General features: G+C 42.5%; 1 protein-coding gene and 1 pseudogene across 2 annotated transcripts; one reads left to right on the forward strand and one right to left on the reverse strand.

Moving 5' to 3' along the window:
- The first annotated feature begins 596 nt into the window (after positions 1 to 596).
- Positions 597 to 16859, forward strand: LOC135587070 (phosphoribosylaminoimidazole carboxylase, chloroplastic-like; annotated as a pseudogene).
- Positions 16860 to 18254: 1395 nt separating this feature from the next.
- Positions 18255 to 26504, reverse strand: LOC135584492 (homeobox-leucine zipper protein ATHB-15-like). Of its 2 annotated transcripts, none has more exons than XM_065121740.1 (20): positions 26125 to 26504; positions 25430 to 26025; positions 25054 to 25327; positions 24809 to 24968; positions 24610 to 24710; positions 24424 to 24514; positions 24109 to 24204; positions 23927 to 24040; positions 23780 to 23863; positions 23511 to 23666; positions 23328 to 23402; positions 23009 to 23115; positions 22726 to 22918; positions 21742 to 21888; positions 21498 to 21575; positions 20885 to 21019; positions 20423 to 20748; positions 19796 to 19901; positions 19007 to 19156; positions 18255 to 18529 (listed from the first exon to the last, which is right to left on the reverse strand). In XM_065121740.1, exons 3-20 carry the CDS (start codon positions 25263 to 25265, stop codon positions 18383 to 18385), a joined length of 2478 nt encoding a protein of 825 aa, XP_064977812.1. In that variant the 5' UTR covers positions 25266 to 25327; positions 25430 to 26025; positions 26125 to 26504; the 3' UTR covers positions 18255 to 18382. The 2 variants fall into 2 exon arrangements, with proteins under 2 accessions (XP_064977812.1, XP_064977811.1); XM_065121739.1 differs by having other exon boundaries at positions 21703 to 21888.
- Positions 26505 to 26977: the final 473 nt, after the last annotated feature.

Genomic DNA, 26977 nt, shown 5'->3' on the forward strand with positions numbered 1-26977 from the left:
CTTCCAAAACGGCTAACGAGTCGAAAATAACGGGTTGCGAAGTTTGTTTCCGTCACTCGTACGCGTCGGGACATGTCGTCGTAACGGTAACATATGTCGTTATCCTCGAGCGGTGGCAAGTGTGCGTGGTCCCTCTCTTTCCGACGTGGGCCCCGCGGCCTTGCTTGTGGTTGGGGGTGTGAATATGGGACGGGATTTCCCACACGAAATTGTGATGGTTCCTGGCGACACGTGGACGATGAAGTCACTTTCGTGGACAGATCGTACGGCGCTTATTTGGCTTCCACGTACTATCTCAAATCCGCATCCGATAATACGTTTAGATCAGATGCCCGATCCGAATGGTGCAGAACTCTCATTTCGGATTGCAAAATAGGCAGGTAATGGTCTGACTTGAAACCAACCCGTTAACACCACAGCCAAAACTCCAAGCAGCAGTATGTGTACTTGCCTTTCTTGTTACCCCGTGATGATTGGGCAAAAATCTGGGCCAACGTAAACCCCATTGATGCGGCCCCTCACCGTCTCACAAGTAGGTCCGATGGGTATTTCTGCAACCTTCTGTATAAGGATTCCATAGAATGCCTTCGCCGCGGCCTCTTTCTCCCTCTCAAGCTCACACTCGTCTCCTCTGCGGCGCCTCTAGCGAAGCCATCGTCCGCCGTCTTTCGTTGCGCACCACCGAACCCCCGCTTCCGGTCGCGACCAGAATCCATTTTCTTGCGGCCTCATGACGATCCTGCGGCTCGCTCTCACAGCCCACTCTGCCCTTCCTTCCTGTGATCACAACCCCTTATCATCCTACGACACTTTCGCTCCGTTAATGACCCTTGCATCTGGTGGTGGGAGGAAAACTGCCCTAGGGTTCTCTTTCCAAACTAAGAAGTGTGCGCCGATGTCATTGTCTTCGTCTTCCCCGTCGACTCGCTCGGCTCGTTTCATGGTGTCGAGCCACGAGCATGATGATGAATCTTCCTCGGAGGGGTCCGTACCAAACTTTGATCTTTATTTTGTTTGCAGGAAGTTGTAGCATTAGCTGAACAACATCTTTCAGTGGCATTATGTCAAACGGTCGTGCTTCGAACGAACGCGTGATGCCTTGATTCCAAAGTGATATCTTTTATGAACAATACCTCGTTGCTAGCCTGCGTTAAAAAAAAAAAAAAATCTGTTTATCTTTTTCTTCTTTAAACTAGGACGTATTATTTTAATAAATCGATTATTATTTTCTGGTTGCCGCGGGCATGATGGATTGCCCATCCGTGGGATATCGGAGACGGTTGTTGGTGTATTGGGAGGAGGCCAACTAGGTCCAATGCTCTGTCAAGCAGCAAACCAAATGGCAATCAAAGTAGTGACCTTGGATCCTCTTGAATCCTGTCCTGCAATTGGCATAGCTTATCATCATGTAGTTGGGAGTTTTGATGATGGTGATACAGTTCATGAATTTTCGAAAAGGTTGTCGGTCCTGGATTTTTTTACTAGGGCCTTGGTGTCTGTCAGAATCCGTCATTGCTTGCATGTTTGCTTGTTTTCTTGATTGACATAACAGTCTCTTGATTGGCAATTAGGTGTGGGGTGTTGACAGTGGAAATCGAACACGTTGATGCGGTTACTCTTGAGAAACTTGAGCTACTAGGGATAGACTGCCAATCTAAAGCCTCTACCATAAGGATAATACAGGTAAGTCTCGCCTTCTTCTTGTTTGCCTGTCTTCTCAGGATAGTTATCAGGGTAAATGCTTTTGTGGGTACTATAAGTATGATAGGATTTGTGTTAGACCAACTCTTTCATCTTTCGACCCTGCTATTCTCCGAATGACCTGTCAAGCTGACTTCCATACGTGCTACCTAATTAATGGTGATTACAGAAGTTGCAAAGTTGGTAAGAAATGGTCAAGCTTGATCTATGTTATCATAGTAAGATAGGGTACAATAGATCCATGTACAAGCACCTTAGAGAACATGCTTTGTTAACATTTGCTGCATGGATAATATTCCTTTGTCCAAATGGTATAAGTAATGGCAAATTAGGATAAGATAGACAGAATGATTCATGGCACCTGCAAAAATTAGTATATTGCTGAAATCAGTTGGAAACTTAAGATGTTTTCTTGCATTTTTAGTCCAAAGAGAACCTTATTGGAAGTAATCTAGTCATAAGTGTAAAGTTGCTTCAGTTCTTTCTGTTTCTTAATGTTGAAAATTGAAATGCACTAGTCCAGTGTCTTAATTTTCCCAAGGGTTGTGACATTTTCTTCTTTTCTTGAATCTCATAAATTGGCATCAATAGGAAAAAAAATTTGAGTCTTAAAATTGTTGGTTAACTAACTAAATATACTTAGTGAAATATATTAAGATGTATAGTCTGGCTCTATATTGCATTTTCTGAAGACTGACATATCCTCTTGGTTTCTTCAAAATTGGTTTTAAGACTTTGGTGTAACAAAACCATGTTAGTGGTAGCTACCAAGGCCTCCTTGGTATTTATGTTTTCAAAATGTTGGAGATATTAAATTATGAAAAGAGAAACTTTCTTCCTGAATGATTACTTTTACATCAAGAATATAAAATAACATTATTCTCTTTTTATATGTTGCTTCTTGTAATTTTTTTATTTGTTAGAGACATTATCATCAAGTTTAAATGTTCTTTAATTCTGATAAATATTATATATATACCTATGTATCTTATCTAGATCTGCCTTAGTTGTTTTTCACTGTCAAGGAACACCCTCAATCCATTTCCTTTAGAGGCTTAGTTAGATTTGGAACTGGTTGTATGATGCTTAGCCACTTCACAGCCATTCATGAGCATTCTCAATAAGCTTGGGTCTCTTTTGTGAGATTTTTTTAATTTAAATTTTTTTGTACATTATTGCAGGACAAATATCTTCAGAAGGTTAATTTTTCTTAGCATGGGATTCCACTTCCTGATTTTATGGAGGTTGATTGAACTGGTTGCTTGTTCGCTGAAACAACTTGAAGTTTAACTAGTCCTTTGTTAATTAATAATTCAGTGCAGATAGATAATCTTGCACATGTTGAGAAAGCTGGAGAATTGTTTGGTTATCCTTAAATGATCAAAAGCAAGAGATTGGCTTATGATGGGCATGGCAATGCTGTTGCTCACACCAAAGAGGAACTTCCTTCAGTTGTGACTAGTAAAATTTCGTGGACAAACGCCAAAGAACTTTTGAATTTTGTAAAAGAAGTTGGTGGATGGAATCATTAAATAGGTTATCTAGTGAAATCCAAAGTGTTTACATTTTTTGTTGATATGTTAGTATCTTTTACAGTAGGTAAGAACTGAAATGCTATTTTAGGACTACCATGGGAAGCATGGTAGAAGACAGAAGCACCATGCTGTGCCATGCCAGAAAAATGTCTGGCTATTATCAAGACATATATACATTGAAACTAAAAAGTTCAAGCCATATTGTTCCATGATGGTGTATGCTCATGTCAACAAACTGTTATCTGCTAACATGGACTAATACACATTTTAAAAGTGCCCATGTCAAGCAATGTCTCATATCAGTCTGCAAGCACCAGCATGGCCATCCTTGTAAGCTTGTGAGTCAAATTTCAAAGACTGTTATCTTGCTTTCTTTAATGGAAGACAACTGAAACATTAATGCTTGTTATTTAGGGCCATGATCATTGGTCACGAGATGTACTGTAAATCATGTCAGAATTGATTGGTGCTTTGACTGAAGCATGATATTTGTATTTTCAGAATTTCTATTCCATATGGCTTATGTTTATTTTATTAATATAGAACTGTTTAGGTTTTTAACAGTTTCCAATCAGGAAAGAATATTGTACTTGTGCATCTTGGGATGCATTGAGAAGCAAAAACAATTTCTTTAGGAAAACTTTTGAAAGGAGAGACAGAAACACAATTTACCTGTGTGATTAGGCAGAATGCTTACACATATCTTAGACCAAATGTTCAACATACTGTCACGGACAAACTTCTAAACAAGATGTTTGATGTAATGCTCATGTATGTCCGTGTCTTTTGGCATATTCATGCCTTGTACAGCATGTAGAGGGGCGGTCGAAGGCTTAATAGTCCCATTTTAGTTGGGTTGGTGGCCTCTTTAGGCTTGTAAATAAAGGTTGTATCATGTGGACACGTGCGAGAGATTTTCGGTCTGTAATGGACCATTTTACCCTTTGTTGTGCCACTGTTCAAAGCTTGTAAAGTCTGTTTGTAATTTGCATTGTCTATGAAGTGTTTTTCGGAGATGTTTGCTTGTGGATCCCGATTGAGGTGTTCTCTCTAATCCGTTCTCTCTTTTGTTGGTCCTAAGGGACAATGAAAGGCTTCGGGGAGGCTGACCTTTGCGGACGGATACGCAAGGGTGCCGCACGACTTAGGCAAAACCAGCTAAGTCCGTGACAGATGGTATCAGAGCGGGACAAGCACTCATAGAAACACTTAGCATGCAAACGTGGGGGATCTAACGGGGCTGCGTTGAGGGCAGTCAGCACACGCGCGACCGTTTGGGGGAAAACGGGCATGGAGATGTAGGGAAAAGGAGTCGCTCGGAGGAGCGGGCATCTGACATTGGCATTCAGAGGAATGGCCAACCCTTCGCGCAAGAGGCACCACGAGAACAGACAAGCTTGGAAGAATTTGGAGCGCACAAAGGTTGGGATGGCTGAGTTTGAGCTGCGGCTCAACGTTGACAACCATACTTGATGGTGCTCAAGGCAAGCGAGGCGCTTGGTAAAGGATGAGACCATGCAAGGTGGAATGAGTTGCTCAACGACCAAAAGAGTTATGCAAAGCTCACAGAGGTGAGGGGAATTGCTAACTCGAAGAATTTGGTACTTATGCATGGGCTTGTATGCGGACGATGGAATGTTCGTGGCCATCCCAAGGCGACCGAAACTCGGCGCCATGGAGCATTGAAACTTGCTCTTCGGCATGTGAAGGATACGTCCGTAGGAGGCTGAAGTGTGCAACGAGTTCAGCATGTTGCTAGGCCTTGAGTGGTGCAGCGGGGGCTGTATTGACGTGGAGTCGCAATCTAGCAAGTGCGTTTGCAGGAGGCAGAACAATGCATAGTTTGTTCAGCAGATCGGAGTAGTCTAAGGGGATGGTGGTCTCCGAAACGAAGAGAGATGTTGCTCCCATGAGACAGTTATCCAGGAGGGATAAGTCCCGGCTCTCCAGAGGGAGAATCATGTGAGACGGACCTCACATGTTGAGGAGGAGTACCTCAACAAACAACAACTCCACAAAGCTCGATGGATTGAGCAAGCGGTGAGGAGTCGTCGCATGATCTCGCTTGAGAGAATGCATTGGTGGATGCATTCCGAGATCAAGTGGGGGAGCGACCCAAAGCAACACAATTGAAGGCACACTTGGAGTCGATGTGGAGATCGGACTCAAGGGAGGGCTGACCCGTGGAATGGTGGGCACGAGGACCACCATCGACTCAATGCAAAAACGAGGAGCGGAGCAACTTGGGTGTAACTTGGCGAAGTACTCAAGCCGCATGAAGGGAGCCAGCATAGAAGTTGGAACATGGAGCGGAGGCACAGTGCTTTCCTTAGACAGAGGTCAAGGACATGAACTCTTGCAGAGGCAAGAGTAGAATCATGTTGTTCCATGGGTCCTTCATTCTAACGGAGCGGACTCATCTTGCATGGTGCCAAAGACGAAGGGAGCTTCTGGGCACATGCACCTTATCTCGGAGGAGCATTTGATGGAGGAACTAAGGCGACTCAATTTGCGGAGGCGAAGTTGGGTTCAGAAGGCCTTAGCACGGGGCAAGAGGATGCAGAGGCGGGTACTCTTGAAGAATATGCCACAATGTTGCCATTCAAGTTGCCATGAAGGAAGCGGTGCGCAGCGGAGATTGTGCTGGTAGGGGCAGAGGCCCAGGATCCAGATAATGGTGCACAAATTACAGTGAAGTCGGTGGACTTCGGGAGCTACTAGGCGACGGACTGTCCTAGAGCGGTGCTTTATCTAGGTGTGACCCAAGAGTGGGTGGATGAAGGTCGATTGCCAAAGGAGCGAACAAAATCGAAGGTGGAAAAGACCCTGCGATGTATTAGCAGATGCCACACATGGAGGGTTCACAATTCGAGTTTATTCCACACGGATCAGAATGCAATGGAGATGTCACCAGGAGGCGACATGGTGCAGCGGATCGTGGTGGAACAGTTCGTGGCAAGTCGATACACATGACTTAGTCCCGGGAGGGACTAGATTATATGGAGGTATGATCGGGAGCTACTGGAAGCTCCACTTCGGTGAACAACACGACGGTAAGAAGGGCTATGGATTCAAGGAGTGAAGGCCATGGTACCGCAGAGGCAGGTCTTCCGTGCGTGCATCGAATTTTGCATCGGATGAAAACCTTGGTCATCAGCATATGGGGGCTGAGTTCCACCAAGGGAAAAGTTCGAATGCAAGTACCAGTGAGTTCCATGGGAGGGACTTGATCATGCAGAGGTATGATCGAAGCAGTTGGAGAGTTGGACTGCTCCAGAGCTCATAATCGCTTAAGGGAGCACGGCAAGTCAGAGGACAAGGCCGAGTAAGCGAACGTTGCTACCAAGGAAGCTAAGGAGAACAGAATCGGTGCAAACCCTACAACGTGATGGCAGAGGCCATGCATGGGAGTTGCAGTCTGTATTTCCATCGACCAAACAGACTGCTTGGAGAACACAGAGGTCTTGAAGCAGGGGGTCGAAAGGGGCGAGGAAGCGACGACGAGTCCAGAGGGACTTAGCTACCCAAAATCAAGCATCAGTTAGAATGGAGGTGAACTCAGAGGAGTGCCACGGAGACATATCTACTGATCGTGAAGAAAAGGGATGCAGATGCGAGGCGACGGATAGTAGGGCCATGGGCATGGCAGCGCCATGGTACCGCAGAGGCGGGACTTCCGGGAAAGTCATTGATCCCTTGCTCTCATGGAGGGAGAGCGCTTGGTCGTGAAAGGGGCCGAGGAGGTGGAGAATGCAGAGGCAATCTCCAAGTACCGAGACAAGGCTGAAGGGCAGAGGCCGAAGAACTTCGTAAGACCGGTGTCAATGTGCTTATCATCAAGATAGCCGAAAGTGAAGGACTTCGGGTCATGCAAGAGTGCATAACCAAGGAACGAAGTAGGCAGTATGCGGTGCTATACCTTTGCTACTCAGTGGAGTAGGCGGCAGGGTTGATGGAGAAGACGGTACAATCCCAGAGGCGACCAAACCTATGAGAGAATTACTCCAAGTTGGGGTGAAAACTTCCTGCATTCCAGAAGTTCAATGGCATTGAGAAGGTGAATCACAGTAGCTAACTCAACGCAAGGAGTGCAAACACTTCAAGTGCTTCAGAAGTGTGAGCAAAGAGCAGGCGAAGGCCAGTAACCGGCTCGATGCATGAAGTACAACCTCGAGGAGGCGGGCGAAGTCAAGTAACCTTTGCCTTCTCAACTCTTAAGAGAATGGGTGAAACCGAGTATCCCAATTCTCTTATCTATCCAGCAGAGGAGCTCTGCACAAGTTTAAAGACCCTTCGAAGATAATAGAAGACAATAGTTGTCAAATCCTCACCAACGGTGATCAGTGCTACTGAGAGTAGATTGTCCGCTTCATTTCCCAACGAAATGTCAATCGTAAGTGGAAGTGATGTGAACCTACTTGGATGTGACAACTAAGTGAAAGAAGAGTCAATGAGCAAATTTTGTGGAGGAAGGACCCAAAACTTCAGAAGTTTGCGAGACGATGCTCGTTAAAGCTCCAACAAGCATCCAACCAGTTCAAGCAGCATGAGAAATTTGAGAGACTGGCGCAGTAAGGATGGTCTTTTCCTTCATCTGAGGGATCCGCAGGAATCAACAATGATCAACACAACTCAGCCAACCCCACACCAGAGTCAGAGTCATTGGTGAGTTGAAGCAGCATGGCGGATCAAAGGTTCGACTACTCAAAAACAGCAGCGGAGAGCAGCTGGGAGCCAAGAGGCGCATTGTAGCTGGAGCAGAAGATTGAAGACTCAGCAAAGGCGAGGAGTTGCAGTGTCGACAAAGGCTTCAACGAGGACGTCGAAGGAATAAGTGGGGGAGAATGTCACGGACAAACTTCTAAACAAGATGTTTGATGTAATGCTCATGTATGTCCGTGTCTTTTGACATGTTCATGCCTTGTACAGCATGTAGAGGGGCGGCCGAAGGCTTAATAGTCCCATTTTAGTTGGGTTGGTGGCCTCTTTAGGCTTGTAAATAAAGGTTGTGTCATGTGGACACGTGCGAGAGATTTTCGGTCTGTAATGGACCATTTTACCCTTTGTTGTGCCACTGTTCAGAGCTTGTAAAGTCTGTTTGTAATTTGCATTGTCTATGAAGTGTTTTTCGGATATGTTTGCTTGTGGATCCCGATTGAGGCGTTCTCTCTAACCCGTTCTCTCTTTTGTTGGTCCTAAGGGACAATGGGAGGCTGCGGGGAGGCTGACCTTTGCGGACGGACACGCAAGGGTGCCGCACGACTTAGGCAAAACCAGCTAAGTCCGTGACAATACATTATAGAAAAAAGGGCTCATCCTAGTCTCTTATTGATTCTATTTCTTTTGGGATACTGATCATTTGAGACTGCTCCATGTGGGAGGTACTTAATCTTTTTACTTTTTTTTTTATAACACTGAAGAAGGGCATTTCAAATTTTTTAGTGGAATCACATTCCTGCATCATGGTCCACAACTCTTTATAAACATAGCTTGCCAAAATGTCTAGGCTGTTGTTTGGCTTCCAAATTAATTGATTGGAGGTAAATTCTTGGAATTCAGAATCTTTTAGTTTCTTGATATCTTCTCAGTAAACTATTATCACTATTATAAATTCATTTCAGCCTACATTTTATCGAGGTTTTTAATCTCGTATTATACTGATATATCGAGCTTTGCTCGGTACGGTATGGTACGACATACCATACTGACACGGACTTAGCTGGTTTTGCCTAAGTCGTGCGGCACCCTTGCGCGTCCGTCCGCAAAGGTCAGCCTCCCCGAAGCCTCCCATTGTCCCTTAGGACCAACAAAAGAGAGAACGGGTTAAAGAGAACGCCTCAAACGGGATCCACAAGCAAACATGTCCGAAAAACACTTCATAGACAAAGCAAATTACAAACAGACTTTACAATCTCTGAACAGTGGCACAACAAAGGGTAAAATGGTCCATTACAGACCGAAAAGCTCTCGCACGTGTCTACATGACACAACCTTTATTTACAAGCCTAAAGAGGCCACCAACCCAACTAAAATGGGACTTATAAGCCTTCGGCTGCCCCTTTACATTCTGTACAAGGCATGAACATGCCAAACGACACGGACATACATAAGCATTACATCAAACACCTTGTTTAGAAGTTTGTCCGTGACATTCTCCCCCACTTATCCCTTCGACGTCCTCGTCGAAGCCTTTGTGAACACTGCAACTCTTCACCTTTGCTGAGTCTTCAATCTTCTGCTTTAGCTGCAATGCGCCTCCTGGCTCCCAGCTGCTCTCCGCTGCTGTTTCTGAGTAGTCGAACCTTTGATCCGCCATGCTGCTTCAACTCACCAATGACTCTTGACTCTGGTGTGGGGTTGGCTGAGTTGTGTTGATCATTGTTGATTCTTACGGATCCCCCAAATGAAGGAAAAAGACCATCCTTACTGCGCCAGTCTCTCAAAATTTCCACATGCTGCTTGAACTGGGTGGATGCTTGTTGGAGCTTTAACGAGCATCGCCTCGCAAACTTATGAAGTTTTGGGTCCTTCCTCCACAAAATCTGCTCATTGACTCTTCTTTCAGTTAGTTGTCACATCCAAGTAGGTTCGCATCACTTCCGCTTTCGATTGGCATTTCGTTGGGAAATGAGGCGGACAATCTACTCTCAGTAGCACTGATCACCGTTGGTGAGGATTTGACAACTATTGTCTTCCATTATCTTCGAAGGGTCTTTGAACTTGTGCAGAGCTCCTCTACTGGATAGATAAGAGAACTGGGGTACTCGGTTTCGCCCATTCTCTTAAGAGTTGAGAAGGCAAAGGTTACTTGACTTCGCCCGCCTCCTCGAGGTTGTACTTCATGCATCGAGCTGGTTACTGGCCTTCGCCTGCTCTTTGCTCACACTTCTGAAGCACTTGAAGTGTTTGCACTCCTTGCGTTGAGTTAGCTACTGTGATTCACCTTCTCAATGCCATTGAACTTCTGGAATGCAGGAAGTTTTCACCCCAACTTGGAGTAATTCTCTGATAGATGAGGTCGCCTCTGGGATTGTACCGTCTTCTCCATCAACCCTACCGCCTACTACACTGAGTAGCAAAGGTACAACACCGCGTACTGCTTGCTTCGTTCCTTGGTCGTGCACTCTTGCATGACCCGAAGTCCTTCACTTACGGCCATCTTGATGAGACACTTGTTGACACCGGTCTTACGAAGTTTCTTGGCCTCTGCCCTTCAGCCTTGTCTCGGTACTTGGAGATTGCCTCTGCATGCTCCACCTCCTCGGCCCCTTTCACGACCAAGCACTCTCCCTCCGTGAGAGCAAGGGATCAATGACTTTCACGAAAGTCCCGCCTCTACGGTACCATGGCGCTGCCATGCCCATGGCGCTACTATCCGTCGCCTCGCCTCTGAATCCCTTTTCTTCACAATCAGTAGATATGTCTCTGTGATACTCCTCTGAGTCCACCTCCATTCTCACTGATTGCTTGATTTTGGGTAGCTAAGTCCCTCTGGACTTGTCGTCGCTTCCTCGCCCCTTTCGACCTCCTGCTTCAACACCTCTGTGTTCTCCAAGCAGTCTGTTTGTTCGATGGAAAGACAGACTGCAACTCCCATGCATGGCCTCTGCCATCACATTGTAGGGTTTGCACCGATTCTGTTCTCCTTAGCTTCCTTGGTAGCAACGTTCGCTTACTCGACCTTGTCCTCTGACTTGTCGGGCTCCCTTAAGCGAATATGAGCTCTGGAGCAGTCCAACTCTCCAGCTGCTTCGATCATACCTCTGCATGATCAAGTCCCTCTCATGGGACTCACTGGTACTTGCATTCGAACTTTTCCCTTGGTGGAACCCAGCCCCCATATGCTGATGACCAAGGTTTTCATCCGATGCAAAATTCGGTGCACGCCCGGAAGACCCGCCTGTGCGGTACCATGGCCTTCACTCCTTGAATCCATAGCCCTTCTTGCCGTCGTGTTGTTCACCAAAGCGGAGCTCCCAGTAGCTCCCGATCATACCTCCATATGATCTAGTCCCTCCCGGGACTGTGTCGTGTGTGTCGCATTGCCACGAACTATTCCACCACGATCCGCTGCACCATGTCACCTCCTGGTCACATCTCCATTGCATTATGATCCTTGTGGAATAAACTCGAATTGTGAACCCTCCATGTGTGGCCTCTGCCAATACATCGCAGGGTCTCCTCCACCTTCGATTTTGTTCGCTCCTTTGGCAATCGACCTTCATCCACCCACTCTTGGGTCACACCTAGATGAAGCACCGCTCTAGGACAGTCCGTCGCCTAGAAGCTCCCGAAGTCCACCGACTTCGCTGTAAATTGTGCACCATTGCCTGGATCCTGGGCCTCTGCCCCTACCAGCACAATCTCCGCTGCGCACCGCTTCCTTCATAGCAACTCGAATGGCAACACTATGGCATATTCTTCAAGAGTACCCGCCTCTGCATCCTCTTGCCCCGTGCTAAGGCCTTCTGAACTCAATTTCGCCTCCGCAAATTGAGTCGCCTTAGTTCCTCCATCAAATGCTCCTCCGAGATAAGGTGCATGTGCCCCGAAGCTCCCTTCGTCTTTGGCACCATGCAAGATGAGTCTGCTCCGTCAGAATGAAGGACCCATGGAACAACATGATCTTACTCTTGCCTCTGCAAGAGTTCATGTCCTTGACCTCTGTCTAAGGAAAGCACTGTGCCTCTGCTCCATGTTCCAACTTCTATGCTGGCTCCCTTCAAGCGGCTTGAGTACTTCGCCAAGTTACCCCCAAGTTGCTCCGCTCCTCGTTTTTTTTGCATTGAGTTGATGGTGGCCCTCACGCCCACCATTCCACGGGTCAGCCCTCCCTTGAGTCCGATCTCCATATCGACTCTAAGTGTGCCTTCATTTAAGTTGCTTCAGGTCGCTCCCCCACTTGATCTCGCAATGCATCCACCCATGCATTCTCTCGAGCGAGATCATGTGACAACTCCTCGCTGCTTGCTCGGTCCATTGAGCTTCGTGGAGTTGTTGTTTGTGAGGTACTCCTCCTCAACATGTGAAGTCCGTCTCACATGATTCTCCCTCTGGAGAGCCGAGACTTATCCCTCCTGGATAACTGTCCCGTTGGAGCAACATCTCTCTTCGTTTCGGAGACCACCATCCCCTTGGACTACTCCGATCTGCTGAACAAACTGTGCATTGTTCTGCCTCTTGCAAACGCACTTGCTAGATTGCGCCTCCACGTCAATACAGCCACCGCTGCACCCCTCCAGGCCTAGCAACATGCTGAACTCGTTGCACACTTCAGCCTCCTCCGGACGTATCCTTCGCATGCCGAAGAGAAAGTTTCAATGCTCCATGGCGCCGAGTCTCGGTCGCCTTGGGATGGCCACGAACAATCCATCGTCCGCATACAAGCCCATGCATGAGTACCGAATTCTTCGAGTTAGCAATTCCCCTCACCTCTGTGAGCTTTGCACAACTCTTTCGGTCGCTGAGCAACTCATTCCACTTTGCATGGTCTCGTCCTTTTGCCAAGCGCCTCGCTTGCCTTGAGCACCATCAAGTAAAGTTGTCAACGTTGAGCCGTAGCTCAAACTCAGCCATCCCAACCTTTGTGCGCTCCAGATTCTTCCAAGCTTGCCTGTTCTCGTGGTGCCTCTTGCGCGAAGGGTTGGCCATTCCTCTGAATGCCAATCTCAGATGCCCGCTCCTCTGAGCGACTCTTTTCCCTACATCTCCATGCCCGTTTTCCCTCAAACGGTCGCGCATGTGCTGACTGCCCTCAACGCAGCCCCGCTAGGTCCCCCACGTTTGCATGTCAAGTGTTTCTATGAGTGCTTGTCCCGCTCTGATACCATATGATACGGACTTAGCTGGTTTTGCCTAAGTCGTGCGGCACCCTTGCGCGTCCGTCCGCAAAGGTCAGCCTCCCCGAAGCCTCCCATTGTCCCTTAGGACCAACAAAAGAGAGAACGGGTTAAAGAGAACGCCTCAAACGGGATCCACAAGCAAACATGTCCGAAAAACACTTCATAGACAAAGCAAATTACAAACAGACTTTACAAGCTCTGAACAGTGGCACAACAAAGGGTAAAATGGTCCATTACAGACCGAAAAGCTCTCGCACGTGTCTACATGACACAACCTTTATTTACAAGCCTAAAGAGGCCACCAACCCAACTAAAATGGGACTTATAAGCCTTCGGCTGCCCCTTTACATTCTGTACAAGGCATGAACATGCCAAACGACACGGACATACATAAGCATTACATCAAACACCTTGTTTAGAAGTTTGTCCGTGACAATACGGTACGCCTAAAATAGGCATAAAATCCTCCGAAAATATCTGACAATTTAAAAAAAGTTAGGATAGGGTTTTAAGTTAGAAATAAATATACATTTAGTATAGTTTTAGCAAAAATAACTTAAATTAGGTAAGAATAGTGCCACATATCTTTTTCGGGCTTTAAGGGGTAGTCTTGTGTAAGGTTTACAATTTCGATTCGTTCCGGATCGTTTTTCCTCTTAATCCTCCCAAATTAACCTTGTAAATTTGATCAAATTCATAAATCATTGCTTTGTTGAGTTTAAGAAAGTGAAAATATGAGAAAAAGTGAAATAGATTGAAATAGGAGGGAGGAAAGGGTTTAAAAACCCTTAAGGAGGCTTCCAACAGTCAAATTGACCGTTGGAGCACTATTACTATTTGGTAATAGTCAAAATTCGACCGTTACCGCCCGGTACAGCCCTGTATCGCTCGATATGGGGCTAGATGCCTGATACCGCCCGTATCGGACGGTATGGTACAGTATTACAAACCTTGCATTTTATATGATTTCAATAAGAAATTTTGTCATCCACAATTTCACACATCTTGATTTGAATTAGTGTGCAATCTTGGTAGCACTTTGTTCTTTTTAGTAGTTTAATGCATAGATCTGTTGCTTTTTCTTAGATCTTGATGTCCATCAACTAATACATGCTTTCATGCTTTGTGGCAGCATTGGGAGGATTCGATCATGGTTTATATGCTGAGAGGTGGATGCCATTTGTGAAGGTTGAGGTTTACTATTTTTTAAGTGACATTGAGGTTTATTATGATTTATTGACTGCAGACATATGTAACTAGTTTATTACGAAACTGACTTTTTTTTTAGGTTACCCTTATGCCATGAAGGTCTGAATCTTTCAGTTGAATCTTTGTAATGCTGCATTTTTTTTAATAAATACTGTAATTTCATTTGAATTTGCTAGTATTATCATTTGTTTACATGGACAATCAGCCTTGTTTGATTTGAACATTTGATCATATATGTGGTTGCCCATGAATCTGAATATTTGTGCATGAAAATATAAGTATATATATTTTAATATAAACACTTTTGTCATATAGATGCAAACAACTTTATCATTTCTTCTGTGAACTTCATGATGCAAATAAGTTTATATTCTGGAGTAATAATAACAAAATCTGTTGGCCTTGCTAATAGCTCGACTTGTAACAATATTTTCTTTTTTGTTTGGTCTAGGAGCTGTGTGTCATTGTAGCCAGGGCTAGAGACAAATCAGTTTCATGTTTTCCCGTGGTTGAGACCATTCACAAGTAAGAAGAATGAGTTCTGTTGCTAGTTCACTTGAGCTGAATAGAAGGCCTCAGTCCTTATTTTCTAAGCTTTCTCTATCTGCTGCAAAATTTTCTAATCTTTATGGACACCACTTTTTCTAGGGATAACATCTGTCACATAGTTGAAGCTCCCGCCGGTGTACCAGACAAAATAAAAAGACTTTGTGTTGACATTGCTCAAAAAGCTGTCATATCATTGGAGGGAGCAGGTGTATTTGCAGTGGAATTATTTTTAACAAAAGATGGACAGGTTATCCTCTTTCATAACTTGTTTGAACTCTAATATATTAGTCTATCTATTTTACCTTTTGATCTTATGTTAAATTAAATATCTTCTGTCTGCACATTTGATGTTGGTTCTAGATAACATTGCAATTATTGAGCCAAACCTTTAGTTTTTTCTCAATAGATTTTGCCTAATGAAGTAGCTCCTAGACCGCATAATAGTGGACATCATACGATTGAGTCATGCTATACTTCACAATACGAACAGCATCTACGAGCTATTCTTGGTCTTCCTCTTGGTGATCCATCAATGAAAACCCCAGCTGCAATCATGTACAACATACTAGGTGAAGATGAGGTAATTATCTTGAAAATATTTTTATAGAATATTATTTAAATTATCAAGTAGTTGAGTTTCTCAGTGCAAAAGAGACTAGTTCATAAGCTTTCATTCCTTTGACATAAGAGTTGATGCCAAATAATTCTTTTGCATTCTTGTTTCACGTCCTTTAGCTATTCTTTAATTTTGTTGGAAATTGTCTACTGCTAGGGAGAGCCAGGGTTCTATTTAGCTCATCAACTGATTGGAAAGGCGCTTAAAGGCGTTAAATACATAAGGTTGTTCTATATGCATTTTCTGGATTTCAAATTTTGAGGCCCGTAACTTATGGATCATTGTGCATTCCCACAATCTGATTACCTCTCTATTTCTGATGTGTTCAATCATTTTATTTCTTTCACAAGAATAATTTAGTAGTTGGTGTAGTGCTTCATATATTTCAGGTAGCATTGGTGAAAAATAAGTACATGACGAAAGTTTCAGTATATGGTCGTCGTTGTTTGGAAGTTCTGATATTTGATTTAAATGTATGCTTAATGGCTGCAGTTACTCCACGTGTTGCTATAATCATGGGTTCTGATTCAGATCTTCCTACAATGAAAGATGCTGCCGAGATCTTAAAAAATTTTGGTGTGCCATATGAGGTAAGTTGTATCACCATGATAAAGCTGCCTTTGATTTCTAGGCACTTCTTAGAAGGTGTATTTCTTGTACTATGCAATAAAATGATTTTGTTACTGTAAAAATTCATTTCAGGTAACAATTGTTTCAGCTCACCGCACACCTGAGAGGATGTACTCTTTTGCATCATCTGCGAAAGAAAGAGGTATTCAGATCATAATAGCTGGTGCTGGTGGTGCATCACATCTACCAGGTTCATTGCACATTTCTGAGAAAGAAATACTCCATTTTGGTTTAAAGCAATGGAGAAATTAAACACAGCATTCTACTGCAGGGATGGTGGCTTCACTGAGTTCCACTACCTGTCATTGGAGTCCCGATAAGAACCTCATCATTGGATGGAATTGATTCCCTGTTATCAATCTTGCAGGTAAATCATGTGGTTTGTGGATGTTGGATTTTTTGTTTCACCAAAGTACTTTAGTTGTGGTGGTTGGTTTAATATCCTGGGCTTGGTGTTTACTTTTTATGTTGCTCCATAAAGATGCCAAAAGGTATTCCAGTTGCAACAGTCGCAATTGGGAATGCCGCAAATGCAGCTTTATTAGCAGTCAGGATCCTTGCCACTAGCGATGCTGATTTGTGGAACAGGTCTGTTTCCGTGTAGTGGACACGTGATCTGAATTTTTTCTGATTTTTATATTTAGGCTCATTGCTTTGCGTTTTTCATTCCACAATTTCTGTAGAGTGATCAAATACCAAAATGAGCTGAAGGATACTGTTTTGGCAGAAGCAACAAAGCTTGAAGCAGAAGGCTAGGAGAGATATCTAAATCTATAACACTCCTCCAGGTGCTCATTCTGGTATATGAGCCTCTCTTGGGTGTGTTTACCTTACCTAATTTTTCCTTATTAGTTACTTAGCCAATCCCAGATTTTAGGCTTAATGACATGAGCTTCCGTTGTTGATTGGTTGTCTTGGTATTTTTCTCATATGCATCTGATCAGGGGATTGAAAGTGTCTTATTTTCAGGCCAAGATCAACTGCTTCTTATCTTGAAGTAGTTGTTGATCTTCAACCTGTATTCTCTGTGATGCTGGGAGTTCCTCCCTCGCAAAATAACTTGAAGAGAAGCAATTTGGCAAGCTTTCCATGTTGTCCAGATATAGAGAAAATGTTTCCGCTTGAAAAGAATGAGAAGGCGATCCAATACATATGTTTCTTGATACATGGTCAGAATGAAGATCCCTAGATGGTCCCCCTCTGGAATCCTGTGTTGACTTTTCTTCACTGATCTGTACATTTTACAATCTCTTTTGATGGGAAAAGACAAGGAACTTGTGATACCAAGATTTCTGTTTGTGTTGGAGAATTAAGACTGTAGCAGCTTATAATTAAGAAAGAACATCATGTACATCTGCAAATCTACAAGTAACTTCAACTTACACTGTAAATATCATTGTGTTGAGCAAACTTGGCAATGATTTGTTATTTTGTCAGACATAATTATGCTATCCATTTCAACTTGTTTCAGGCTTTTAGGAGCCATGGTATGAGCTCAGAGTGCTGAGTGCTTCATATTTCATTTCCTCATAAGCCCAGATTCTTCATTCCACCATGCAGAAGCAAATGCTTGTGTCTTGATCATGGTGAGAGATTGGTCGAGAAGACACCCAGCCACCTTTGGTGGCAATGGTGGTGGGTTCAACTTTATTAGGAATTCTAAATGTAGTTTACGATTATTACACCATTCATAAACCTCAAAAGCAAACACACATGTTTACGATTATTACGATTATTACAGATGATCGGCATCTCACCTTTGGAAGTAATACTACAATCTCGCCTGCGTTCGTGCACGCGCAATCTGTTTCATTTTTCACTCACATGTGAACTTTCTCAAGAGAGGAGCACATAGATACATGTGATGAACATCATTTATGCACATATCTAAGTTCTAACCCTTGTCGTTCGGAATATGCAAAGATCTACCAATCAGACAATCGTATCTTACCATATAAATAAAAATACAGCCAAGTTTCAAGATCTCAGTTTTCTCCAGGCAAGTTTGAAGCTTAAGAAGACAAAATATGGAACACTAAGAGCATCAGGACTCAAACTGTAATTGAAGATGATGAATGTGGAATGATAAAAAGATGGTCTTAGCCGACACCTCTCCTCCCGATCAACCGTTTGGGGGCGAGATTGATAAGCTAAACTAGAGATGCATAGAACTCCAGAAAATTGAACATTTTTAAGTTTGCTTAATGTAAACAGCAATATTAACAAAAACAAAAGAAAAACAAAAAACAAAAGAAAGAAACTATGCAGGGCATCTTTTTTTCTCATCGGAAAGAATATGTTCAAACAAAGGACCAGTTTACAAACATGGAGCATATGCAGTGGACATTGTCTTCGTCATCGAGCACTTTCCATGCGACTGCTCTGTCATAGGAAACAGGCCTACCCATACTAGATATGCACAGGCCAGCTTGGAAGCAAACAAAACCCTGCAAATGAAACTTAAAATGAGAAATCGGAACTTACAAGCAGCACTAAAATCAAATATTAATCTGTCTGCACTTGGAAGTCCAAAACTAACTCGGTAAATTGCATAGAGTTTCATGTGTAACAGTACAACACAAATTTAAAATAAAGATTAATTATAATTCTTTCTATATGAAAGACAAGTCACTCGACATGCTTAATAGGATTGCAAAGACATCAGAAATCCACCCACACAAAAACAGAATTTGACATTTAAAACCAATCAGGTGGAAAATAAACCCACCACTCAACTTGTAGCAATGGAGTATCCTCTAAAATCAAACAAAAACTAGGATTCTGAGCCAATTCAGCTTTCCAAAGAAAAGGAGCTTTCTTTGAATCACTGGTATTGAAAATAGTATACACATGCAATGTGAATATATGTTTTATATTTCTAAAACATGATTCGGTATAAAAAAGATTACTGGGAGGACATGAACCTGTTGAATTATATGAGGGAATTCTGTGCAAAGGGTCTTCCTTCCTTCGTCAACAAAAATCTTCTCCAAGGTGATATCCTGCAAAGCAACCAGTGTAGTCTCTAGCATGTCAAGACCAGCCTGGTTGGCAAAGGTGAAAACTGGAATAGTCTGCAAGAAATCAACCAAGAATTATAAGCATTTTAATGGTATAAAGGTCAATTACTAAATAAATAAGATAAACCATTAAAACGAAAATGACAGGCATATGTCTTTGTTGGATGTTCAGTCTAGACGTCACAACACACTTTTTTGCTCCTGGGCATTTTACCGGATGGCCATTCACTCACTTTAGCAGACTACAATGTGGTGATGATTACACTGGACATTGAATTATTGTTAAAGAAACAAAACAATGACTCAATTTTACTCTTTTTCTCTATTAGTTCCTATTCGTGTTACTTCCTTTTTTGGAGAATCATGTTACTCTGTGTAACTTCTGACAAATAGGTTTAGAGATCCACACATTAATTACCTTGGTAGGCTGGTGCCACCCTAGATAAGGATGGCATATTCAAGTCAGATTTAATGGTGAGAAGATGTTATAGTGGAGACTCATGCACTAACATGGTTAAAAAATAACAACAATCCATAATATATATTTTTTTGTACAGCTAGAGTGCACAATGATAATTACGTGAGGTAATTCTTGTAAAACATAGCAGTCAGAAAATTAATAGGGAAGTTTGACGTAGATATCATGAACAAATTTTGGTTATGGCTATAAAAGAACTTAGAAGGAAGGCAGACCTTCATAGAATAGCAAACGATTGCATCTGAATGATGCCATAACATCTTCAAAAGAGAGTCATTACCATCAGTAGATGGTTTTACAAGTTCTACTCCTGAATGAGCCCTGTAGCAAAGGGACAACAAAGTTAGATGACATTAAATTAAGATGGTATTTATAAATCAGGAAGTCCATGAAATGCAATTTGGGTAGCAATTGAATTACATAAAAATCTTTGTTGGCTTGGCAGTTTGGGAAAATCTGTGAAGCTTCAAATGCCAGTACATGGATGGGACCATGAAAAGCTAAAGACATCTGGTGTTAACACTAATCAATCTCTGGTAATAATTGATTGAGAAAATTTTATGTTTAGAATATAATTTGGATTAGACAGACACATAAGTCATTTTACTGTAACAAATATTATAATGAAAGTATGTGTATGTTGTGAGTTTACAGTGTATACATAGTTGTCTCAATTCTGCATGCGTGAATATAAACATTGAAAAAATATGAATATGTTCAGCTACATAAACAGCTTGTAATTTATGCAAACAATTTATACCTACTCTTACACTGTGCCATTCATGTGGTATCATGACAGTGTAACATATAGTGCAGTAGTCAATTGCTTATAAAGATGAAACCTGTAGCTGTGACAAATCCGATGAGCAAGTGTGACGGCTTCGGGATTTCCTGGTGGTATCCGGAGGTCAACATGAGAACCAAGGCATGAAGGTGAGAGAGCTAAGGCAAGCCTCTGGACAGAGGCTATGATGTTGCGAATGTATTGTCGAGCCATGGACGCCACATTCTCTTGGAGGTGACTCTCAAAAGCAAACTGAAATGCTATAGTCATTACAGATTTGGTGCTGCCACAATTGCCTGAATAATCATTAGATGCTCGACTGCCTGTTGGTCCAACCTCAAGAACAGAAGCAAGGTCCAAGGTGCGATTGGGACTGGTAGGATCCTGTAAACAGCACCAATAAAATTGAACATATGAAAGTCATTAGTATGATTTAAGTGTCATCTACAGCTCAAAAGATAAAACAAATCATTAAGAAATTTTTATGCAACAATTAATTGTAGAGTCTCAATGTCCTTACCATCTTAAAGTCAAGAGGAATAACACGAAAACCAGAAGGCAATAATGGAGCTTCATCAGCAAAAGATGCATCTATTGGGGCAAATATAAGCTCAGAACAGGTACCAAAAGCATTCCCATCTACTCCATTGCAGAGCTGCAAAGTCCATTGTCATCATGAGTATCACTATACTAATCTGTTTGCTCGTTTCCATAAGAGATGAATTTTAAGAAAGAAATGATATCTTATATCGGAAAATGTTAGGATGAGGATAATATGTTTCTGGGTAATATTTCACATTTTCTATATGTCCATAATTCAGTTGTCAAATTTTTACATCTTTTCCATAAAAAATATCCTGAGATTAGGGTGTAACAAATTGACTCCACTGTAAAGCAGCACAAGCCACTTCACTAAATTAAACTTAGATCAACCTGTCATAATGGACAATAGTCTTCACATAAGTATTGCAACCTTATATAAAAAGTGGGCAATAGAAATTGTAGCTTCCAGATGTTCATTTCAATTATATTGCTCTCTCTAGATTTTTTCCTTTAAAAAGGAAAAGCCAATATTAAATGATTAGCGTCTTACTGCAGCAGCAAGCAAATTCAGAAGAGAACTGGAGACCTACCTGCAACAGGTACAGATCTTGGGGCATGAGTGTTTCCTGATTATGGCCAAAGTTTTCCAACTTAATTACCTCTAAGAACTGGCAAGAAAAAGAAAGGAATTAGAGATTAATTTCGATCATAATAAAGCTAAAAATGTAAACGAGGTTTAGAGATAAATGAACATCTCCAACTAGCAAAATTAAATTAAAAATGATGGTAGCATACATCTTCATGATCAAGTGTGTGAGCCAAAGGTAGTATGACCTGGCCACCGTAGCATCCAGCGCGAGATACAGGTAAAGCCCAGGGAGTGGCCTTGACAGCTGCAGCAGAGTAGGCATCAATATTTCTGTCTGCCCATTCTGATCGATGCTCCCGAAGAAACTTTAGGAGCATTGGTGGAGATATATTCTACACGTACAAAGAAGCACGAAAATGTCAAAAGAAATGTTGTTTCCAGTGGACCAGAAAGCAAAGCCAAAAGAAAACAGACAAAGAAAAATAGCATTCTAGAAACTAAGCAACAGATATTTGGATGAACCATTTATAAGATGCTAATCATGTAGCAATGTCTTCTTTGGTATAGACAAATTAGAACCGCAGAATGCCTAGCACCATAAGTTAATCATGATAGGCATTGCAAACCTCTCTGGCAATGCTATGAAGATAGTTCATGGAATAACATATTATTTACAAGGATTGTGTCAAGAAATTTATCAATACCAAGCTGCAAGCGGGCAGGCATCACACCCAATATAGGGCTAGCTAGCTTGCTTTTTTGTCATTTGGCCAGCTGTTTCTAGTTTTATGGTAACTTTGTACGCTGAAGGTAAAAAAAAAAAACAGTATAGTAGAGGATGCAAAACAGAACAACACTGTATGCTTACTCATGTAAGTCTTCTTATATAATAAATTAAAGAAAACTCTCACAAATTGAAATCTGTCACCAGATCAGAATTCAGAAAGATGGAAATTGCATGTTTGGTTGCATCTCTTATTGTGACTAATACAGATAATACCAGAAGCTGCATATTCTAAATGATATAGAGAAATAGCTTATCGTCTTAGGAAGTGACAATAAGTCAAACATATCATTATTTACATTACTGTCCTGCAAGATAATTGATTTTGTACTGTACATCTTTACTTGGAAAAGGAGAATATATACATGGATATACATATACATATGTATATGTATATGTGTGTGTGTATATATATATATAATAAACGAAAGTTAAGCATACTGACCTGTAAAAGCATGGATGCCTTTGCACAGAGCACAGAACTGCTTGTTGATGCAAATCCATTTATAATACCAAGATTTAAACCCATCATTTTGCTAGTGGATGAGTTTACAAAAACAGTAACATCATCAATGCCATCAGTAGTGACCATAGACCACCCGTCATCTGCAAACCCATTAACAGCTTCATTGAAACCCCTGCAAGCAATCAAGGAGTTTCCCAGTAGAAAATATTCAGAAGACAACACAGAAACAGCAAGTAAAAACTCAAGAACTAGAAGCTACTACCTGCTCAACCTCTGACTAAGAGCCCTTAGAGCTGCAGGTTGTCTGCCCCATCCAGAGATGGAAGGATGAGAAATTTCATGTGCGATCTGCCTTAGGTGGCGTAAAGCCTGAATAAAGCAGCACAATTTGGTAAAAGAGTAAAAATGTTCGTAACATAGATTGCTGTATCATGGTCAACAATAACAATTCCATTCAAAGTAGGAGATATTTGCAGGATTATTTCTGTTTCCATGATAAGATAAAACCAATGTGAATGAGCATTCTTCTGCAACAAGTTCCGTGATGAATCAATAACAAAAAGTGTTGGGAAAAAACTAACCGCCAGTGTTGTCTTCTGAGCAAGCACAATAGATGATTCATACAGTGGCCTTAGAACTTCAGGCACACTCCATGGCTATTTCATGGACAAAATAGTTATGAGACTTGCCAATCATGCAAAACATACAAAGTTTAAGAACAGAAAGGAACAGCAAGTTGGTTCGATCGGCTAAAACTATATTACCTCCAAATCCAAATGATGAACAATGTGAATAACAGACCCACCACCTTCACATGGTCTTATCAAGTAGCCACTAGGCATCATTTCTGCCCTGACGAAAGGTTGCACCAGGGGCATGCTTGGGCCGCCTAGCATGCTAGTGAGAGATCTTTCACAGACCTTACATATTTTGAGATAAATGTCAGATTGTAGAGGGCGGGAAGATCTTAAAATGACAGTGAAGTTATTAAAAGTCTAGCATGGCGCAGGAAACCAGAATAATTGTAGCTTACCACGAGACTTCTGTCTTCAAGAACTGATGTATATCTCACCAACCAGAAGTCCCGAGCAGGTGCCAATGTTGTTGGTGCATAGACCTTCAAAATAAGATATGTTAGTTTGCCAAAACACTTTCATCTGGTGACGCAAGCTATAGTTACCTGCATGTACAGCAGCTCAATGGTTCCATTATTTGCAGTTGGCAGTACGTTAATGACATCCACAGATCGACATTCATGAAACCACGATACCCGATCCTTCAGGATTTCTGCAACCTGAAACAAGCAAATTAATTAGACAAAAATATTGACCAGAGAGTAGTCATCTAGCAATTTGAACATACCTTTGTAGGCTCAAGGCCTACCAGGCCACAAGCTCGTGCTGCTACACCAGTGCAACCATGTGAGATAGCAATGATTCCTATGGAATCCGGACCAGGCTGTTCAGTAAAAGAGAAGATCAAAGGAGCAAATTAATCAACTCATTTCAAATTTGAAAAGAAAATTCACAAGCACTGAAGAAACCGAGATAAGATGGGGATATTGTCATTAAAGATTAGGATGATACATAGACATGAACATGGTTTCATTGCATCCACGCCTAAGAAAAGAAATCAAGGTAAAAGACAAACAAGCAAATCAAAGAGGGATGTCCACACCTTCATCCCAGGCATTTGGACCCACTCAACAGCAGTTCCGGTAGCCTTTGATAGAAACTCTGATAAAGTTTCCTCTGCGATGGATATAATTCTGCAACAAGCACAACAAACTCTGTTGGCATCGACCATGAAGAAGTCTTTAAAGAAGACAGTGTACACTGGAGATCAGAGCAATTTCTGACAGACCCAGCAGGGCTAGCATCCCTTGGCGGGTGCTGAGGTGTCAAATGGTGCTGACCATTCGTCACCACTGATTCACAGCTTGTATCTGTTGTCGCTAATGCAGTCTGTCAAATTGGAAGAACCAAATTAAAACTAGTAGAATATGCAGGACGAAAACATCGTGAGGAATCCTTTGCTTTAAGAAATTTAATCCGAAGCTTACATTTTGCGTCTGTTGACGGAAGTAGCCATTCTCGTATACCAACTGAGAGACCTGCTTCTGTAACCGATCGTTTTCTTCCATCAAAAGCTTATTCATTGCTGTCAGCTTCCTGTTGACGGTCTGAAGCTGTGCAGATTCCTTTCGCTGTTTCTCTCGGCACCTTAAACGACAAGGCAAAGCAAGAAAAGTGTGAACAAACGGACAAGAAGTGCGACAAGCATCGATTGGCTACGAAACATCTATACCTCCTGTTCTGAAACCAAACTTTAATCTGCTTCGGCTCAATGTTGGAGAGGATGGGGCACTCCCTAATGAGCTGCTGCCGCCGAAGTGAACTCGGCTTGGGACATTCATGGTATAGTCTCTCGAGAGCCTCTACCTGCTCCGGAGTGTACCGGACATACTTCCCCTGATCGATCCCCATCTTCCCCTCCTTGCAAGAAGTCACAGGTATCATCTCTCGAACACCGGCAGTCAAAGAGAAAGGCTCTCCACCAGCTACCACAGAGCCAACCTTTTCTGTGGATATTATCAGGAGTGGGTACAAATCAGCGACCTTTCATCAACCACTCGACAAAATCACCACTTCAATCACAAAAAGCTCGGAAATTTAAGCCTAACCCGTTGTGCGCTCCCAAATTCCGGTGCTCCTTTCTTCATATATCCGGACAACAGCAAGCACAAGAAAGACGAGGTCTTTTCGAGATTGGAGATCTCCAAAGAGAGCTCAACTCCAAAGACCAGTGTCGAACAGGTACTGCGGTAGGCGCAACAAGCAAGTATACGAGCGCGCAACCTCAAATAATTGAGAGCTTTGTTAGATGCCTTTTGGAGATTCTTCGAAGCTTTTCTTTTGCTCTAAATAAGATTTCCTCTTTCTTTGTCACTTGTTATATTGAAGAATCTTCTATCTTTTTTGTGCTTTTAGTTTTCTAAGCCTTGCGGCCGAAGACATTCCCAGCTTTGACCTCTCGTTCTCCGAAGCTATACCAAAAGGAACAAAAAAAAAAAAGAAACAGGAAAAAGATGGTGGTTTCCTCCTCGAGATTTGAAGCCTCTGTTGGTTGGCGAGACGCGAGCGAGTCACCGAGTCGAGCCGGACTCGCTCCTCGACTCTTTTCAAGGATCTCCGGAAAAAGAAAGCGAGCAGGGGCGACTTCTCGACATCCGGAGCTCGATCAAAGGCCAGCGGCGAGATATCTCACAAGATCCGCAGCCTTCCCACGGATCGGCGCCGAGAAATCCAATCTTTGTCAACAACAAAGCGAAGCAAATACTAGTAAAAGCAAAAGACGGGCGGTGGCAGCGATTCGTACCCGCAATCCTCGATCCACGACTCCACCCGCCACAACAGTACCCAACGTTGCGGCCGTACGACAAGGCAGCAATCCTTTCTTGCGGCGTTATCGGCGGACAGCTCCGGAGCTTAGCTACATTCCATCAGGGTATTTCGAATAGGGGGGGACAGAGAGAAATCAGGAGTTCATTCGACAACCGCTTCGAACTAAGGAAGCTCGAATTCGACAGAAGAAAGAGAAGAAGGAAAAAAAAAAATGCGATCTTTGATCGAAATACGAGCACGGCGGGTCTCCAAGAGCCAATTTCCTCTTCCAAAGAAGAGGAGTAGGGGCTCAATTTGCGTGGATTAAACGCTGTCTCTATTTCCCTCGTCGGGTCTTCGGAGGAGCGACCGCAGGGGAAGGCGAGCAGGAGCTTATTTATATGGGATAAAATGCTTTGACGAAACTATCCTCGTCATGTTCGCAAAATTTAAGGAACTGCCCCCACATCGCCTTAGCCTCCCTTTGGTGGTTCAGCTTGGATCCAATAATGGAGGTCGAAGGTTTTATGTCGTCATAAATATTTTTTTATTTTTCAAAATAATTTAAATATATAATATTATTATGGTATACAAAAATTCAGACGTTACTCGAACGTAAGGAATATATCGAACTATCATCATAAGTGATGTGATATTTGGATGTTTTTTTTTTTCGTATGATAGATTCTTATATGGAATGTTTTAGAATTTACTGTTATGATAAATCACATCATTGTAGGATAATTTTATTTATTCTTATACATGGAAATTCTCGATTTATAAATAGAATAATTTTTCTTCCTTTGGTAATTTCACAAGTGATAATTATGATAAAATAAAAAATAATT

Source organism: Musa acuminata, chromosome BXJ2-8, assembly GCF_036884655.1.
Source record: "Musa acuminata AAA Group cultivar baxijiao chromosome BXJ2-8, Cavendish_Baxijiao_AAA, whole genome shotgun sequence".
Classification (NCBI taxonomy): Eukaryota; Viridiplantae; Streptophyta; class Magnoliopsida; order Zingiberales; family Musaceae; genus Musa; species Musa acuminata.

Excerpts from the sequence above, each read along its gene's own strand:
- LOC135584492 (XM_065121739.1), bottom strand. The coding sequence starts at position 25,265 with ATGATACCTGTGACTTCTTGCAAGGAGGGGAAGATGGGGATCGATCAG. Across the intron at positions 21,576-21,702 it reads ACACACTTGATCATGAAGAT|TTCTTAGAGGTAATTAAGTT; the intron begins GTATGCTACCAT and ends TTTTCTTGCCAG. Across the intron at positions 19,157-19,795 it reads TCGTTTGCTATTCTATGAAG|ACTATTCCAGTTTTCACCTT; the intron begins GTCTGCCTTCCT and ends GATTTCTTGCAG.